The 17,323-nt window shown below is 36.9% G+C and overlaps 5 protein-coding genes across 8 annotated transcripts in view; 2 read left to right on the top strand and 3 right to left on the bottom strand.

Annotated features, from left to right (window-relative positions):
• The window catches only part of LOC115999162 (probable transcriptional regulator SLK2), an 8,221-nt gene extending 4,323 nt beyond the window's left edge, over positions 1 to 3,898 (top strand). For both annotated transcript variants that reach the window (XM_031238954.1, XM_031238955.1), the window contains exons 4-10: positions 104 to 152; positions 1,260 to 1,474; positions 1,548 to 1,616; positions 1,937 to 2,037; positions 2,356 to 2,449; positions 2,546 to 2,615; positions 2,747 to 3,898. In XM_031238954.1, the coding sequence (XP_031094814.1) occupies positions 104 to 152; positions 1,260 to 1,474; positions 1,548 to 1,616; positions 1,937 to 2,037; positions 2,356 to 2,449; positions 2,546 to 2,615; positions 2,747 to 3,636 (1,488 nt within the window). In that variant the 3' untranslated portion in view covers positions 3,637 to 3,898. The remainder of the gene's footprint in view (positions 1 to 103; positions 153 to 1,259; positions 1,475 to 1,547; positions 1,617 to 1,936; positions 2,038 to 2,355; positions 2,450 to 2,545; positions 2,616 to 2,746) is intronic.
• A 46-nt stretch (positions 3,899 to 3,944) lies between these two features.
• LOC115999164 (F-box protein At4g00755-like) lies at positions 3,945 to 6,879 on the bottom strand. Its single transcript, XM_031238956.1, has 6 exons — positions 6,552 to 6,879; positions 6,075 to 6,266; positions 5,227 to 5,640; positions 4,971 to 5,149; positions 4,547 to 4,665; positions 3,945 to 4,420 (listed from the first exon to the last, which is right to left on the bottom strand). The coding sequence occupies exons 2-6, from the start codon at positions 6,199 to 6,201 to the stop codon at positions 4,156 to 4,158; spliced, it is 1,104 nt and encodes a 367-aa protein (XP_031094816.1). The 5' UTR covers positions 6,202 to 6,266; positions 6,552 to 6,879; the 3' UTR covers positions 3,945 to 4,155.
• A 1,540-nt stretch (positions 6,880 to 8,419) lies between these two features.
• LOC115998609 (E3 ubiquitin-protein ligase BIG BROTHER-like) lies at positions 8,420 to 12,342 on the bottom strand. Of its 3 annotated transcripts, none has more exons than XM_031238215.1 (9): positions 11,941 to 12,342; positions 11,723 to 11,827; positions 10,187 to 10,374; positions 9,850 to 10,054; positions 9,672 to 9,709; positions 9,527 to 9,583; positions 9,269 to 9,396; positions 8,886 to 8,994; positions 8,420 to 8,652 (listed from the first exon to the last, which is right to left on the bottom strand). In XM_031238215.1, the coding sequence occupies exons 3-9, from the start codon at positions 10,310 to 10,312 to the stop codon at positions 8,614 to 8,616; spliced, it is 702 nt and encodes a 233-aa protein (XP_031094075.1). In that variant the 5' UTR covers positions 10,313 to 10,374; positions 11,723 to 11,827; positions 11,941 to 12,342; the 3' UTR covers positions 8,420 to 8,613. The 3 variants fall into 3 exon arrangements, with proteins under 3 accessions (XP_031094075.1, XP_031094074.1, XP_031094073.1); XM_031238214.1 differs by adding an exon at positions 11,197 to 11,240 and having other exon boundaries at positions 11,723 to 12,342; XM_031238213.1 differs by having other exon boundaries at positions 11,723 to 12,342.
• Positions 12,343 to 13,112: 770 nt separating this feature from the next.
• LOC115998355 (DNA-directed RNA polymerases II, IV and V subunit 6A-like) lies at positions 13,113 to 15,218 on the bottom strand. Its single transcript, XM_031237908.1, has 5 exons — positions 15,090 to 15,218; positions 14,697 to 14,730; positions 14,376 to 14,600; positions 13,488 to 13,555; positions 13,113 to 13,397 (listed from the first exon to the last, which is right to left on the bottom strand). Exons 1-5 carry the CDS (start codon positions 15,119 to 15,121, stop codon positions 13,328 to 13,330), a joined length of 429 nt encoding a protein of 142 aa, XP_031093768.1. The 5' UTR covers positions 15,122 to 15,218; the 3' UTR covers positions 13,113 to 13,327.
• A 757-nt stretch (positions 15,219 to 15,975) lies between these two features.
• On the top strand, positions 15,976 to 16,278 carry LOC115999602 (stamen-specific protein FIL1). Its single transcript, XM_031239442.1, has one exon. It carries the CDS (start codon positions 15,976 to 15,978, stop codon positions 16,276 to 16,278), a length of 303 nt encoding a protein of 100 aa, XP_031095302.1.
• The last annotated feature ends 1,045 nt before the right edge of the window (positions 16,279 to 17,323 follow it).

Below are 17,323 nucleotides of genomic sequence, written 5' to 3' on the forward strand. Positions count from 1 at the left end.
CCCCCCCCCCCCCCCTTCCCTCTGCGGCCAAAAAAAGGCTGCTAACATTTCGATGTTCTTTGGGATTAAAAGCTTATTTGGTGTTATTCTTTTTTCTTCCCAGGATGCATGGCAGTGTGATATTTGTACTTCCAAATCTGGAAGAGGCTTTGGTGAGTGAACAAAGAAGCTATTGACATTTGTATCTTCCAAATTTGTATTTTATTTTTCTATTCTGTTTTTTATATAACTACTAGATAATTTAGAGAAATTTTTCTATTTTTTTAAATTTTTTATATAACTACTAGATATTTACAGAAATTTTAGTTGCATAAATTTGCAACGGATTTTATTAGCCCTTTAGTTTTGGATTTGAAATATTTGGTGAACATAATGCTGAAATTAATCATTTTTACCATAAATGTGATAAAGGCTTTTATGTAACTATATTTTATGAAAGTTTAACTTTGAAGTTTAAACTGTGCATAGGCAATAGAGCAACATACCTAAGTGGCCTTATAGGGTTTTATTCCATACATATTTCCTCTCTATGGCTCCTTTTACAACACATTAACATTTATATAGACCAAAAATATTGGTTTGCCTTCGTATTGATTGGATTTTTGTTTATCTTGTTTTGTTTTATTTTGTTTCTTAATTTATATAAATTCACCTGGTTTTTCCTCAATAATTAGGTTTTACCATTTATCAATCCCAAATCCGAATGTAATATGATTACTATAATAGCTTGGCACTTATGAAGTTAAAAAGAATGAAATGGAAAAACATATACTAAGAACATTTGTATTATCTGGATTTTCTTGATAATGCCTATAAAATTTTATTGGTTGGTAATTCCTTATTCAACATGCTTTGTACTTTGATATATCATCAATGCATTTCTTATAATATTATAGAGAAATACTCCATACTATTTAACAATCCCAGATTCACAAGTGTAATTGTGTCAGTTATAACGGTTTGTAACACATTTTGAAAATAGTAACATGGTAAACCCATAACCAAGGGCATGCTAATAATACATATTTTCTTGTTCACATATTACCAGTAATATATTCTTGAAACTGAATAACTGATAATTGTTGTGTATATGTAAAAAAAAAAAGTATTCTGGAAGTAAGAAACTCTGATTATTATCCAGGATAAGTAGGATTTGTTGGCTTCACATGCTTAGTTTCTATACATTGAAACGTGAACATATTTTTGTTTTGGCTTGCTGTAACTTTTGTTTCATTCTTTTGTGGTGTGTGTTTGATCAGAGGCAACCTTTGAAGTTCTTCCTAGACTTAATGAAATAAAATTTAGCAGTGGCGTCATCGATGAGCTATTGTTCCTGGATATGCCTCGTGAATGTCGATTTCCATCAGGGGTAATGATGTTGGAGTATGGGAAGGCAGTTCAGGAAAGTGTTTATGACCAACTTCGTGTTGTTAGGGAGGGTCAGCTTCGTATAATTTTCACACCTGATTTAAAGGTGAGAAACTTATTTTATTGTATTTGATCACCAATCAATGTCCCAAGTACTTGCACTGATTCCACACTTACAGATACTATCCTGGGAGTTTTGTGCACGGCGCCATGAAGAACTTCTACCCAGGAGATCAGTTGCACCACAGGTGTGGTTGAGTTTTTTCTTCTGTTACCTCAGATTCAAATGGATTTTATACTTCTTGCATTTAGTTCCCACCCCTCTTTCCCCTTTTCCCTCAATTTAGATAACACGGTCTGGTTTGGGTAAATCCAATGAAATTGGAAAAATAGAGTAAATACAGATGCTAGTCAGTTAGGATAAACAAATTATGGAATAACAAATTCTGGTTCTCTTTGGGGCATTCCATTTCAGGCCATATGTTTCCTGGGCTGTAATTGTGTTCAGAAAGTCAAACATGACTTTTCCTATTTCATCTTGATCTCTTATATCTTGGCTCTTTGGCAGGTAAACCAATTGGTTCAGGTTGCACAGAAATGCCAGAGCACAATATCAGAAAGTGGGCCTGATGGGGTTTCTCAGCAGGACTTGCAAGCAAACAGTAACTTGTCAGTGATTATTTCTTGTTGGTGAAATGCAATATTTTATATTCTTAGTTTGGATTGTCTACTTGCTTGACTAGTGGTAATATCGTACATGATTTTGGACACAAGTGATGAGGTGGGGTGAGGGCAGAAGAGTTTTTCATTATTATTAGTAAATCAATGAGATACTACTGATGTCTTATTGGCAAACAGTAGATATTGGTATCCGAACCATTTACACGCAGGATTGTTTGTCAATAGAGACTAGCACTCACTAAATGCAAACTATTCTACAAATGTTTACCTGATGAACTAAAAATGGTAGTGTTGCTTTTACTCCAGGGTTGTCACGGCTGGACGCCAGCTTGCAAAGAGCTTGGAGCTACAATCGTTAAATGATTTGGGATTCTCCAAAAGATACGTGAGGTGCTTGCAGGTGTGTGCTATTGTACTATATATTCCGGTAGAACATTTGGCCATTAGTCATGCTTCTCTTGAGATTTTGTTGAACTTCTGATGTATTTTTCTGCAGATAGCTGAGGTTGTAAATAGCATGAAAGACTTGATGGACTTTTGCAGAGACCAGAAAACAGGACCTATTGGTATGATTTTTTATTTTTACCCCATTGGGGAAGTAAAATTAGTAGTTAATTATCCTAACTTGTATTGTGCCTATACTGAATTCTTGCTTTATGGAATATATATGATCCTCACTGTTTTCTTTCCTTTGCAGAAGGATTGAAAAATTATCCACGACACGCTAGTGCAGCTAAGCTCCAAATGCAGAAGGTGCAGGAAGCGGAAAAACTGGGTGGTATTCAGGGGCCGACTGATCGTAGTACACTCAACAAGTTAATGGAACTGCAACCTGGGCTCAACAACCAAATGAATAATAACAAGCAAATGGTTGGCTGTGGAGCTTTGAGTGGTTCAGCACAAGCTGCTCTAGCACCGTCTAACTACCAGAACCACCTGTTGATGCGACAGAACTCGATGAATTCAAACGCCACTGTGGTTAAACAGGAAGCGTCGTCTTCACTAAGCAATTCCAATCAAAATCAACCTTCACCATTTCAAGGACCAGCTGGCGTCCTACAGGGAAATAGTATGCAGAACTTACCTGTCAGTGGCTACATGACTGCCAATGTACCACAACCACAGCAGCGTTTACTGAACAGTAATGTGTCGCTCCCTCAAAACCATCAACAGCCCACGAACCAGGTTGTACAACAGCAAATCCTCCAGCAATTGCTGCAGGATATGAACACCGGTAACAGTGGAGGAAGTGTTGTTCAGCAACAGTCACTCAGCAATCATGCAGCCGGTGGAGGTGTTTCGAGGGAGGGGGTCGCCTTTGGAAACAACGCTCCATCAGCAGCTCCAAACGGGCCTGGAAATGCGGTTGGTCCCACGCCAACCAGGAACAACAGTTTCAAAGCGGCTTCTAACAGCGAGTCATCAATTGGTGGTGCCAGTAACGGGTTTCCTCAGAAAGCACAGGACATGCAACACAATCTTCACATATCAGAGGAAATGTTACCTGATATATCTCAAGAATTCACGGATAGTGGTTTTTTCAACAGTGATCTTGACAATAATATGAACTATGGGTGGAAAGCATGACTAACATGGCCTCTTGTTAGATGAATACTTTGCCATATATATTTGTACAGGTTGCTTAAATTACATTCCCCCCTTATCTCGTGTTCCCATTTAGTCCTTTGTGCTGTTGAGTAGCTGTACTCTGTTAGGTGTGAGATCTTTATGCTCTTTTTGTCTTCACTTTGTGGCTTTACCTTTAAAGTCCTCTTGCAAGTGTAATCAATGGATATGAACTCCCAAACTCTTCTTTAATCTTTAATTTGGTATTAACAGAGATTGTTCACATCTCTTCTGTCTCACCTCTTCATTTTCTGCAATTCCCCTATTGATGAAACAGCAATGAAAGATTGTCGGTTTTTATTGTATGGATTCTTTAAGGATACATACTAAATGTTCCAGTAACACAGATGGTTGTAGTTGTACACTCACTTGTACCAGGCATTAGTCAAGATGCAGGTAATCTGGGCTGTCTGCCTGGTGCAAGTTACACAAGACAATCATAGCAATAATGTTCATGAACCTCGAGAAGCACACGAGGATCTAAGCAGCCTCGTCGTTGTCTTCAAAGGCTGCTCCTGCTGAAATTACCGTGTTGAGAATTGCTTGGTCCCAACTTCTTCTAATATGCAAAGTGAATCTATGAAAACAAGACTGCCTAGTTGAATGCTCTTTGCCAGATTTGGAAGGAGACCCGGGATGTTTTTCTTCCGGGTAGTACTTCAAGATGCACTTTCCTGATTGGTCGAGTATTTCAGCATCGAATGCAGGTAAGAGTGGTCTCCCAACAACTTGAACATGGGCCACGCTGTGACAAGGCCAAAGAAATCGCAATTGTTACAATGTTACCGATTGCATTCTAACCAAAAGAAGAAAAGATCCACCACAAAGGATTCTCCGTAAATGATAGTACAAAGGGCATGGAAATACTTACCATATATAAAACAGGCCATCCATTTCTTGTCTCTGCACTCTGCCCAACAGTTCTAATTGCAAAATCCCGCCAACACAAAGTACTGCCTTTGGCAGCTTGAATTTTTGCAGCTTCTTATCCTATACCAACCAGTAATCTATTTGAAAAATTCACTCGTTCTAATAGGTAGAGGAAGATCGGTCGAAGTAAAGAAATCTTTTTACTTATTACTTATTAGTACACCGTCACATGCCTAAGATAGCATAGTCATGTGGTTAAACAATAATGTGCAGCCAACAGTACAATAATTGCTCTTGAAATAATAAACCGTAATTAGATTCTCCATGGAAAAAATGTTCAGATTACAATATGACCATATGAACTTGAAAATCATGTTATTAGGTAACTAAAAGACAAACGAAGAAACACTAGCAAAGAGTCTTACTTGAGCCATTGGAAATTCAGGCGAGGTATATGTCCACACAAACTTGCCACTAAACGGTTCTTTAACATCTCCAAACTCATCTGTGCGATTACGTTCTAATTCCATAGGTTGCTTAGGATGCCCCAATCTGAACCGCACTGCCTTCGCGGAATATATGGGGAAGCCAAACTGAAAATAGGCTGAGACACAAATTTCAAGTTAGTGAATGTAAACTATACAGCGGTTAGGAACCTTGAGGAGGTTATTACAGTGCAACCTTGAAATGGCTGTACATGAATCTCGGTAATCACGCAAAACTTTGCAGCTAGTTCATACATCAGTGTCTCGGGGACAGCAGGATCACTTGCTCCTTTGCTCGACCAGTATGAAGCTCTACGACCAACCCTATCATTTGGAACTAAAGTATTCCGGATGCTTTCTTCGGGATAGTTATCAGTGCTCGATGCACAAATGGCCTCCAGTATGCAATCTTTCTTCAGAAAGGGACTCAACCCTCTGCTCAAAAAGGCATACACTCGATGATCCCTCTCCAATCGTGTCAACTCCACAGACTTGTCAAGCTCAACTTCCACGGTGTCAATCGTGTTTTTGTCTTCAATGGCATCAGTAACACCCGATACTTCGGGAAACATTTCCAAGCAGAGACGTTTACAAAATCCATTTTCAATCACTACATAAGATTTGAATTGTCGTGTAAGCTATAGCCAACACAAAAGCATTCACAAGTCCAACAAATGAAAGAATAACAAGCTACGCACAAATTCCAAAGACAACATAACAACACTACTTGAAATTAAACGCAATCACCATGCAATTAAGAGGGTTAAGCTCGCCTTAACAACACTACTCGAAATCAAACGCAATCACCATGCAATTAAGAGGGTTGAGCTCGCCTTAACAACACTACTTGAAATTAAACACTATCACCATGCAATTAAGAGGGTTAAGCCCGCCTTAACAAAACTACTTCAAATTAATCGCAATCACCATGCAATTAAGAGGGTTAAGCTCGTCTTAACAACACTACTTGAAATTAAGCGTAATCACCATGCAATTACTCAAAATTAAACGCAATCAGGACGCAATTAAGAGGGCTAAGCTCACCGTATTGGCGCCAGGAGCTCGAGACAGCACCAACACGAACAAAATCAGAAGGGTCCTCCAAACAATCAAGGATTTTCATAGACATGTCTGGTCCAAGCCACTGTATAAAATTACCACAATCTTCCATTTTCAACTATTTCTCTCTCTAACAATAAAGCCAACAACTCTCAACCAATCCTGCCTCTTGGTCCGCTGACAAATCATTGAATAAATTAAAAACCGTAAATAAAACAAACACACAGAGACACACCAAAACCATGTACTGAAACAATTAAGCACTGAAAAACAACAAACAAATATAGAAAATCCATCCATAACAGTAAATCTCATACTTCAGAACACCGAATTGAACTATAAGCAACAGAATTATAGTATCAAATGCGAAAAGAACAGAGCTTTATGAGTATAAACACATGAATATGCAGGTAAAGTACAAGAAAAGAAAGAGTGTGGTAAAGTGGGAAGAAAAGAATGTACCTTTACGAGTCAGAAAACCAAGAAAGAGATCTAAAGTGAAAAACTGCAACTCGGAAAAGAAAGGAGAAAGGTTCGTGTGTGTCGTGAGTTTTGAGCGATGGCTGGGTGGGTAGCACGACACCGACAAAGGCGGCTTTTGTTTTCTTGACGATGATAGTGACGAGGAAAGTGAATCCAAAACAGTGTACTCTTCGACCCGATTTTGCCTTCAACACAAAATCTGAATGATAGTACGATAATGGGAATTCAACGTTTATTCTTTGATTCCTGATGCGATTAGTTTAATTTGATTCCATCTTTTTCTTTTCCAAGGAAAAAAAAACATTTTTTTGGGTGGATAAGAACTAAAATCTGCATAGGACAAAATACTGGGAAAGAAAAATGCGATTTTTAGTTTATTTATGCTTTTATTGTACGCAGTGTTTCGCCTTTGGCGGGGACAAAAGAGGTCCATTCACTCCATCCATCGTTGTCACTGTAGCCGTCTTATGCACGTGTCATGTCCACCTGATGCTCAACCAGCCTCTCACAATACACTATTGCGTTAACACTAACTCAAGAATTCAAGAATTCTTTTTTTTTTTTCCTTTTTTCTTAAAATACATTTTTTTTAAAAAACTACATAAATCGTGACAATGTCATCTCTAATAATATCTTAAAACACATGGTCAAAACTTATTTGAGGAGAATTTTAAATAAATAAAGTCCTAATCGTTGAGTCTTATACCGTGAAACTATCTAATCAACATGTGTGGTGAATGGACTGAAATGACACTATAAACGAAGCTATCTTATTATCCTACTCCTAAGAGCATCCCCAATATGATAATTTTGCTTGGTTTTAACCGGTGGGAATATGAGGTGGAAGAGGGAAGATAGAAAATAATTTTGATCCTGGCAGGGAAGCTTGATTTTTGTCAGATTTGTGGGCCCCACCTTTGTCAATGTGCGCCTAGTGCACCTAGCCAACTGAGTTAATCTAACACCTTTTCTTTTTATTTTTTAAATTGGGTCACACTTGTGTGAGACCGTTCACGGATCCTTGTTCGTGAGACGGGTCGGGTCAAAGCACCATGCAAATGTTATACTTATATGTGCAAATGTCATACTTATATGTTCAAATTTAACACTAATCAAGAATACAATTTTTGTTACTTATAAGAGAAAAAGTAATACATTTTTCATAATAAGTAATGTTGACAAGTGTCCCTTACTTATAAGGGCAAATATAATACTTTTGACGAAAAATGTAATACTTTTAAATCGAAATGTAAAAGTATTGTGTTTATCCTTAAAAGTATTACATTTACCCTTATAAGTAACAAAAATTTTATTCCTGATTAGTATTACATTTGAGCATATAAGTATGACATTTGTGCAATAAGTGCTACATTTGCATCTTTACCCAACCCGACCAGTCTCATGGTGAGACGGTCTCACACAAGTTTTTGCCTTTTAAATTTTATTATTGTTTTTGTTTTCTTTTTTCCATTCTCTTCTATAATCTCTTTCATAATTACACTTGCAAAAACTCTTCAAAAACTACAACTATTAAGGATTAAGGATTCCCTAACCAACAAAAGACTACAAGAAAATAAACCAGTTTAAATTGCTCCTAATTTAATTGTTCAAATCAAGAAGGCTCAAACTAAGAAAGTTCATAGACAGTTCCCATAGCGAGTTGAATTTGAAACTTATTATACAAGTACCAAACCATTATATTTAATGTTTTATAATAATTAATTCTGATTATCAACTTGTGGTGCAAGTTGCACTTGGATGTCAATCAATACTATATGCATTAAATTATTTTTTTAAAAAATAATTGAAAAAGAAAGCAGCCTATGATGCTCCAAGAGAAGCAGAAGAAGTATAAAAGAAGCCATTTATTCAAAGCATGAAGCAGAAGACAGAACAGTCTTCCCACTTCCCAGTTTCAAGAGCTGTTAAAAATTAAACCTAAAAAGTTACAGCATGAAAGTAAAAAAAATTGTAAATTTGGTCTAATTCCCCTACAAAAGAAGAAATTCCACTGTAGAATTCCATCCAAGCTTTGCCATGCTCAGCCATCAGCTACCTCCATGTTACAAATAGGGCAATTCTGCACCAGAAAACAACACATTCTGATCAGTATACTTCTCGGTAGGACAATAACACGCCTTAGAACGCGTTTCAACGTAGCTGTGTCGTGTTGATGAACAAATGCATAGTCCTAAGTGAACAGAATCGAAATTGCAGGCACAGAGATGTGTAGATATAAAAATGTTCTTTTAAGGAATCCTGCAAACTAATACATAATGTACAGTGATAGATTTAAGGAGACAGTTTTATTACCTTCTTTTCTTTGAGCCAGCGCTTTATGCAGTTATAATGGAACGTATGCGCACAAAGCAAACTCGCCAGCTTATCTCTAAATGCATATTGCTCGCAACATATCACACACCTGTGATGCAGATACCAACACATAACGAGAGTGGGAAGAAAAAAAAAAAAAAAAAAAAAAAAAAAAAAAAAAAAAAAAAAACGCAAAGCCTATGAAGCAGAATCTTTGATCAGGGTGTCAGGTTTGGACAGTTCAGTCTTGAATACATCGGGTTTTAATCATAACCAGAAGTTTCATATGCAGTATATAGAGACGAGTAGACAAGCATCCATATAAATTCAGTCTAGATTAAATACAACCGAGAAGAAAATAGAATAGGAAAGACTGCACATACTCATCATTGCTATTCTTTCTCCAAAAGGAAAGCCAAGATTTGTATTTAAAGGTTGGCAATCGAGATATAATGTCATCTGAAAGCCCTTTGCTCTCGTGGCCGACAGCATCTCCTAATGACTGCAATTCCTGGCAAAAGAAAGGATAATTAGCAGCCATAGATTAGATAAGAGCATGCAAATCTAATCTCCATAGCATTTTAAGTTCGAAACTGAAAAGGTGTGAATACAAAGAGCAATAGAAAGTTATCTATACCAACCTCATAGCTCATGTCATCTGGATCAATGCCATCTCCCGCAGTATTTGAAATTTCAGCCTGCAAAGATTCATAGAAAACCTAATTTAACACACCTATTAACTTCTAAACTAGAAATATGGACAGTGCAAAAATTGTTGCACAATACCCTGACAGGAGGGGCTTGGTGTTGGGATCCACTGGCTCCTGTGAATGAAGAAGATGTTCAAATTTGAGCACCCTAACCGATTTCAATAGTATGAAAAAGAATCTCTCTCTCTCTCTCTCTCTCGAGTCTCGAGAAAGACTTTAGAATACAGAAAGTTGTAAAAATTGTATTTAGTTACCAGCCAAGGTATGGATATCGTCAAAACCATCACCCATCTCTAATGATCTGGCTAAAGCCTCATCAAGAGCCAATTGTGATGCAACGTCTGCACCAAATGAAGCACGCTCTTGCACTGTAAATGGGTTGCTACTACTAGTTTCACCATGCTCAGAAGATGTGCTTCGGTTTTCCCCATGTTTTTGAAATGCAAGGTAGAGACTTTCCTGTTACATAGCAGAGAACTATGAAAAAGGATTCTTCACACATACACACACAAAATAGAGAATTGTAGGGAAGTTTTTAGTAAAACAGTAATTGAAACAGCGATTTGCTAACTTGGTTAGAAGGCAGAGTACCTGCTGTATACGAATTTCCTCGTGACTTAAACCGCCATCCTCGGGATAGCATTTTATTAAGTCCTCTGCAAATTCAGGCTGGAACACACCTCTCAAAAGATGGTCATACCACTCAATGTTACTCATTTCTTTCTCTAGAGTGTAGGAATCTCTCACTGGTCAACAAAAGCTGAGTTTACTGGCTTGCGCTGAATAAAAGATCACAAAGCAAATGAAGATTTATCAATAAATTTAAAAATTTATACACTTTCATGCAGTTCACAATAGGGATCACAACGGGGTGGGGCGGGGAGTCCCCGTCCCCAAAACCCCGACCGGCGGGGGCGGGGAATGGAAAATATTCCCCATCCCCGTCCCTGCGGGGAATTAGGTGGGGACGGGGATTTCCCATCCCCTAATCAATTCTTAGTCAACATCTCAAATTAGTGTAATTTTAATTTTAAAATTTATTATTTCAATTTTAAAAAATTAACTTTTTATATAATTTTTAAAAATTTTTAATTATAATAATTATTCAGGGACAGGACGGGGTATCCCGTCCTCGTCCCCGTCCCCGAACCCCGAAATTTTTCCCCATCCCCGTCCCCGTTTGGGATCCCCGATGGGGACGGGGGCACATTGCCATCCCTAGTTCACAGTACCAAAATCCTTTTCGATAAACTGGTTTTCAAGCTCCACATGTTAGAAACACAATCAAAATTAACTAAGGAAGAAACTTTATGAGAGCAACCCTAACCAACTTAGTCAAGCTATTGGCTCGTAATCAAAAGGTTACAAGTTTAATTCCTAGTGGAAACGGCCTATTGACCTTCTTGATTTGAGCCAGTGGGTTTCCCTCGTCCCTCAAGGAACAAACTTTACCATTCAAACAAGCAAAACCTAGACCAAACTGTGTACATCAGCTCAACCCGTAAACCCTATACATAAACTTTTCTAACCATTCCCCTACTATAGAAGTAACTTCAGCTCACTAAAACAAGACATATTGAATTTGATGATGTTAATCTTACCACGTACAGCGATGAAGGGAGTCCAGCACCTCAACCCTAGCTAACTGAACTTGATGAATTGTATTGAATGAGATTATTCAAAGATACAGATTACAGGATATATATAATGAGAGAATCTCAGGAGACTAGAAAATCACAGCACATATAGAATAGGGAATCATAATCTGACTCGAATCCTAATAAGGAGTTTCTTGATACAAATTCTAGGAAATCACAGAAAATATAGAATAGGGAATCATAATCCGACTCGAATCCTAATAAGGAGTTTCCTGATACAAATTCTAGGAATTTACAGTTCCTCAACTCACAATAGTCAATAATCATACGAAAATCCTTAAACAAACAAGTAATTAAGACTTCGACTAGGAAATTAACTTTGATTTCCTAACACAAAACATAGGAATTGTGAACTCCAAATTCCTAGTAGAATCCAATAACAATAACAAATCTGGTAAACAAATTAAATAATGAAGAACGTAATAATAAAGCGCATTAATTAATTCAGAAATTAGCAAAACACAATTACCCGTTTGATTTGAAGTTCCAAGTGTGGCGACCACAGTGTGGGCTAGGAAGGTGATGTAGACGTGGAAGGAAGTAGAGAATTAAAAAATGCCCATCACACCACAAACTGTTTGCATCATTTATATATCATAGAACAGTTACCCAACAGAAAATGGAGTGAAAGAAATGGGTTGATTTTCTTCTGTTGGTGAAATGGCAGAGAAGCAAAAATGATTGTACCTTTTTGAGTCAAGCTGATGTTATTTCTGACATGGGAGATAGTGAGGGAGGGAGAGAGACTGTGTAGTGTTGTGTAGCTTAGAAAAGATTGAAAATTTTGCAGTTGGGAAGGGTGTGGGAGAAGAAGAAAGGGGGATCCGATTGACTGACACTGACTAGCTTTGTAGAAAAATGAGCAAGTGAGGGAGGAGAAAGGGAGTGGTGAGCACTGGGCAGTGGCCACCCAATGTTTTTTGTTTTGTCGTGGTGTAAACCCAAGAAGTATTCCGGTGTCTTTCTTCGCGATCCCGTTCCATTAGATTAATCTTCATTTGATCCGAAAGACACATAAACTGGTATAAGGGAAACTGTCACTTGTGAAAATCGAACCCAACCCAGATTATTCCAGAATTATTCCCCACTTTGAGTGCCCTGCCATGTTCTTTGTACATTTCTGCACCCATTTCATTTCACATCCCCAATAATGATATAATCTATCCTTCAATCTTGACTTTTCACCCTTTTGTGAATAAAACAAATCCTTCTTTAGTACTTTACTAGCTAGCGCAGATAATCACCCATTAACCCTTTTTAACTTTTATCATCACTGATGCTCCTGCATTATCTTTTCTTTATTTGTAGTTTGTGATAAAACAATTTGAGAATGTCAGGATCAGCAGTGACCGCCATTGGTAATAGTATCATATCCTTGATACCTTTTTTATATCAAAATTCACATCCTTGATATCGTTTAGTCATCTGTCTGTGGTCAAATAGTTAGTTACTTAGACTAAAGGGGTTTATTCAATCATGATTTTTATAGATTTTTAAAGATTTTTATCAACTTTAAAAGTTTGGTGCTATTCAATTTAGACTTTTAAAAACGATTCAAGACTTTCCCATAATTTCGTTAACTAGTATTTAATTAGTTACTGTTGAAGTACTTTAACTAATTTCAGTGAGCACTGTAGTAATTATGATTCAAATTGTTATTAAGTTCATCATTCAAAGTTCAAACTTCAAACTCAATATTTTGTGAAAGCTATGCATTCCATTTTTATGTATATTTACAGTAGAAACCGTGAATCAATCCTCCACTGGAATAATGTCCTCCACGAAACCATTCTCCAATTGGACTCTCGTCAGTTTAGAAAGGTATATATATAGCCACTTTAACAACAAAGGCCAAAAAAGGTCCACAATGCACTAATGTGAGTGACAATTGGAATTAAGAAAAGTAGCAATCAAACATGCAATTCCGGACAAAACACATCAATTCACAAGCACAAAGTTGTTAATATCTCCATCACAACAATATTTAGTAGGTATAGTTCCCCCTACTAGTTCCCCAGACCATGAAATACATAACATCCTATTAGAGCCACTACAACAGTTCAGCAAGTATTGCTTAGCCCCCACCTACTTGTCGTTTCCACGAGTCTTCAACTATCAGTTCGTCAACCCCCCAATCTTCATAACTGAAAATTATACAATTAAGATCCATTATTTCATAGTGAATATATTTATGGTCATCTATAGATGGATGCTTAAAGGGGAAGGAACCTTACCTTCCATCAGGCAAGTAACGACGAATTGTGAAGGGAATCTTCCTCTCTCGAAGCTCTTTCATAGCAATCTAGAACAGATGGGGAAAATACATGAGCCACATAGACAACCTACATCTTTTTACGATCATATATTAAGTTTCAAATAAAATGTAGCAGTTCTGGTCAGATGTAGACTCCTCCAGCTACACAAGTTTCTCATAAAACAATAATATGATATGAATGTATAATAATAACAATAACAAACCAGAGAAGAAAAAGTGACTCTTGAACTGCTAAATCAATTTCAACTACACAGAGTAATAAAAAGTCACAATTCACAACCCACAACCACCACATCTGAGATGAAAGCTGTAACATTGTTCACAGTTGACACAATTACATGGCACAACCATCTGATCTCAGTTATGCACATGAAGAGTGAGCTGCAGAGTGAAATCTACCATTGAGAAGTACAGGTTCCAAGCATAAAAACACAGATGGTGACATAAGTTTACTCTACTATTTGCAGTGTTTATTAACCTGCTTTTTCACTAATTCTTTTGAACACAGCTAATCAATTAAGCAAATTGTTCATCTTTGCTCATATCTTTAGACATCCTAATCAATTATAATGTGTTCATAGAACTACAAAGCAGATTCATAATGAGCGCTAGAAAACATGTCAAGTAACATGAACATGTAGTGAAATCCAGATTCCAAATATATATATATATATACACACACACACACACACACACAAAGTCCACCAGAACTGGTCCTTATTCCTTAATTGATAAACAAAGGTGAGACAATTTTACATGACTACAAATTGAAAATTTCAATTATTCCAATATCAGTATAGAGTAGCACTAAAATTTTATTCTCACATGGCATATTGAAAGGAATTACCTCAAGGGGATCACTTTCGCCCTCCAACTCAACCATCACAGGAGCATTCATGCTGATCTGAAGTGCACGGGTACCCAGAATTCTTGCTCTCTCATATTTTGTCATATATTTTGATGTTTTCCGAGGCCGTTCCACTGCTTCCTGCTCATTTTTATCGTCATCACCCATTAGGGCATCAGGTACATCTTCTTGCTGAGCATTCTCCTCCTCTGGCTCAACTCCTTCCTGTCAAAGGCCCTCAAACAACTATCCATTAGTAAAAATTTATAAACGAATACGATAATGGGGGAAGAAAAAATCAAACCAGCAAAATCATCTTACTTCAATCTCAGGCTCTACTGGCTCATCCTCATATCTAAAAACAGGACAAATGATTATTGATCAGTACAGCATAACTAGAGATGTAAGGTCTTTTCCACTTAGGGGAAGTTATCATCCACCGAGAACGAAACACAATGAAGCGAAAACGCATAAAATAAACAAACAAAAATGGAGCACAAATCAAATTACTGTAGAATCAACAATAACCTCACGTTGTCGAAGAGGTTTACAAAATTTAAGAATAAAAACAAAACCTGACGTTCAGACATAATTGTAGAGATAAAATCAACGATGAAAAACCCTAAACCCTAGACTGAAAGGAGAAAAATCGCACAAAAACTGTTAACAGAAAAATTATGAATACGAAAGGCAAGAGGCAAACGAGATACGAACCCTCCGTCCATCTCATATTCTTCGTCCGCCATTTTTGAGGTGCTTCTCCCTACCAGCAAAGCTCCGAAACTCTATTCAGCTAATGCTCACAATTCACAAACCCCTAATGCGCGGGACCGAAGGCGTATTTACAGCCATTGCCATTCTCTAGATCATTCGGTTATTCCTATGGGCCGCCCCAACAATTATCTTTATGGGCCAAACCAATTACTATTCTTATGGGCCACTCCATCCAAAACATTTCTACTCCATCTAATAGTTATACAGTTATTGTTATGTCATGGACTCGGGTCCACCTTGCAATGTGAGTTCGGATTCATGTTCACAATTTCATAACTTCATGTTCATAATTTCATAATTCTATGTTCACAATTTCATAGCTCTACATTTACAATTTCATAATTCTATGTTCACAATTTTATAATTCTATGTTCACAATTTCATAATTCTATGTTCAACAGTATGATACAATTTTTGAATATATATAACAAGATTGTAAACATAGAGTTCAAAAATTGTGAATATTGAGTAATGTAATTTAATATATTGCAATCTAAAATTGTGAATATAGAGTTTTAAAATTGTGAATAGGAGTTATAAATTTGTGAGAAATTCTAAATCCCATAAGTGTCAATAAATTTATATAATACAGAGTTCTTGATGGAGCTCATAAACTAATTCGACAACATCAGAGAATTGAACAACTAACCCAAGTTGGTAATTCACGCAAAGAACATTACTATGTTTTATCAATTAAGATAGCTTAGTTTCATCCCCTACGACTATAAATACAATCATCAACTTCAGAAATGAAGCATCAAATTCTAACATCCCTCCTATAATTCGGCCCACAAAATTCAAAAAACTGAAGACCACAAGATCAGAAATGGCAGGCATGAAGGTGACAAGCATCCTATCCCTGGTGGCGGTGGTTCTGCTGGCGGCGACGGCGCTGCAGTCTCGCGAAGCGGAAGCCCAGACAGCGGCCGACACGTGCGCCACGCAACTGGGGAACATCAACGTCTGCGCTCCCTTCGTGATGCCCGGCATGGCCGCCTCCAACCCCAGCGCCGACTGCTGCGCCGCCCTCCAATCCGTCGACCGCGACTGCATTTGCAACACGCTCCGCGTCTCCGCCCGCCTTCCCTCCCAGTGCAACATCCCTCCTCTCTCTTGCCCCGGTCAGTAACTTTTTTTAAGTGATGAGAAAAATCTGCAACTAAATATACATTGGTTAAGTTCTGTATTGTGATCCTAACTAGCAAAGAATTACAAGGACTAAGTAAATCAATCTAGATTGTATATCTGTAACTTTAAAAAAAAAAAAGTAACTATATGTGCATTAGGTAAACCTTGTCTTGTAACTAATAAGTAAAACATCACAAGTAGAAAAACCAACCTAGGTTGTATATAGTTAATGGGTTCAAACCCGTAACTAATTTTCTTGCATGCATGTATACCATTCTTCAAATCTCTCTGTATGTGTATATATATTCTACGGAGAAATTTTCTGATGGTTTTTGTTCAATGGTGCAGCGAATTGAGATGAGAAGCAATTCAAGCTAAGGTGGTGGATGAATAAAGTTAAAGATCTACTACTCATCATATTTGTTGGTGATCGTCCACAGTATTTGATATTTTTTTCTTTTTTTAAATAAGAAAGAAGGTCTTTGTCACCTGCAACAGGCCGACATACATCAACTTTGTAATGTTGATCAGATTAATTTGAGTGAAATAATGTATTCCAGACTTCCAGTCCAGTGAATAATTATACATGAAAGAATTTCATTAATACCGTGTTGCTTGCATTGTGACGTTTTCAATTTGAGTATTAAATCAATTATTCAATCTTGTTTACTCGTTTACTGATAGAATTTGTTGTGTAACTTTAAATATATAAATCTTATTTGATAACATGAAACAAAATGAAATAAAAATGATGATATATAAACAATGTGTCCGTACCCATTTGAGTCGATTAACTGAACAAATAGTAAATGTTAAGATTTGATGTGATGTCTAATGAGAGCACAATTGAGTCGATCTATTTCTAAGGTGTTTAATGAGACAATTTTTTCCTCACAAAGTATAAAAACACATTGATGAATTGTAGTATAATTTGACTAAAAGTTTTAGTAATAATAATATTATTATTATTATTAACAACTAATAACAAAATAATTCAAAACTCAAAATTTAAATAAACATATCGTAAAAATATAATGTATTTATAT

This window comes from Ipomoea triloba, chromosome 12, assembly GCF_003576645.1.
Source record: "Ipomoea triloba cultivar NCNSP0323 chromosome 12, ASM357664v1".
Classification (NCBI taxonomy): Eukaryota; Viridiplantae; Streptophyta; class Magnoliopsida; order Solanales; family Convolvulaceae; genus Ipomoea; species Ipomoea triloba.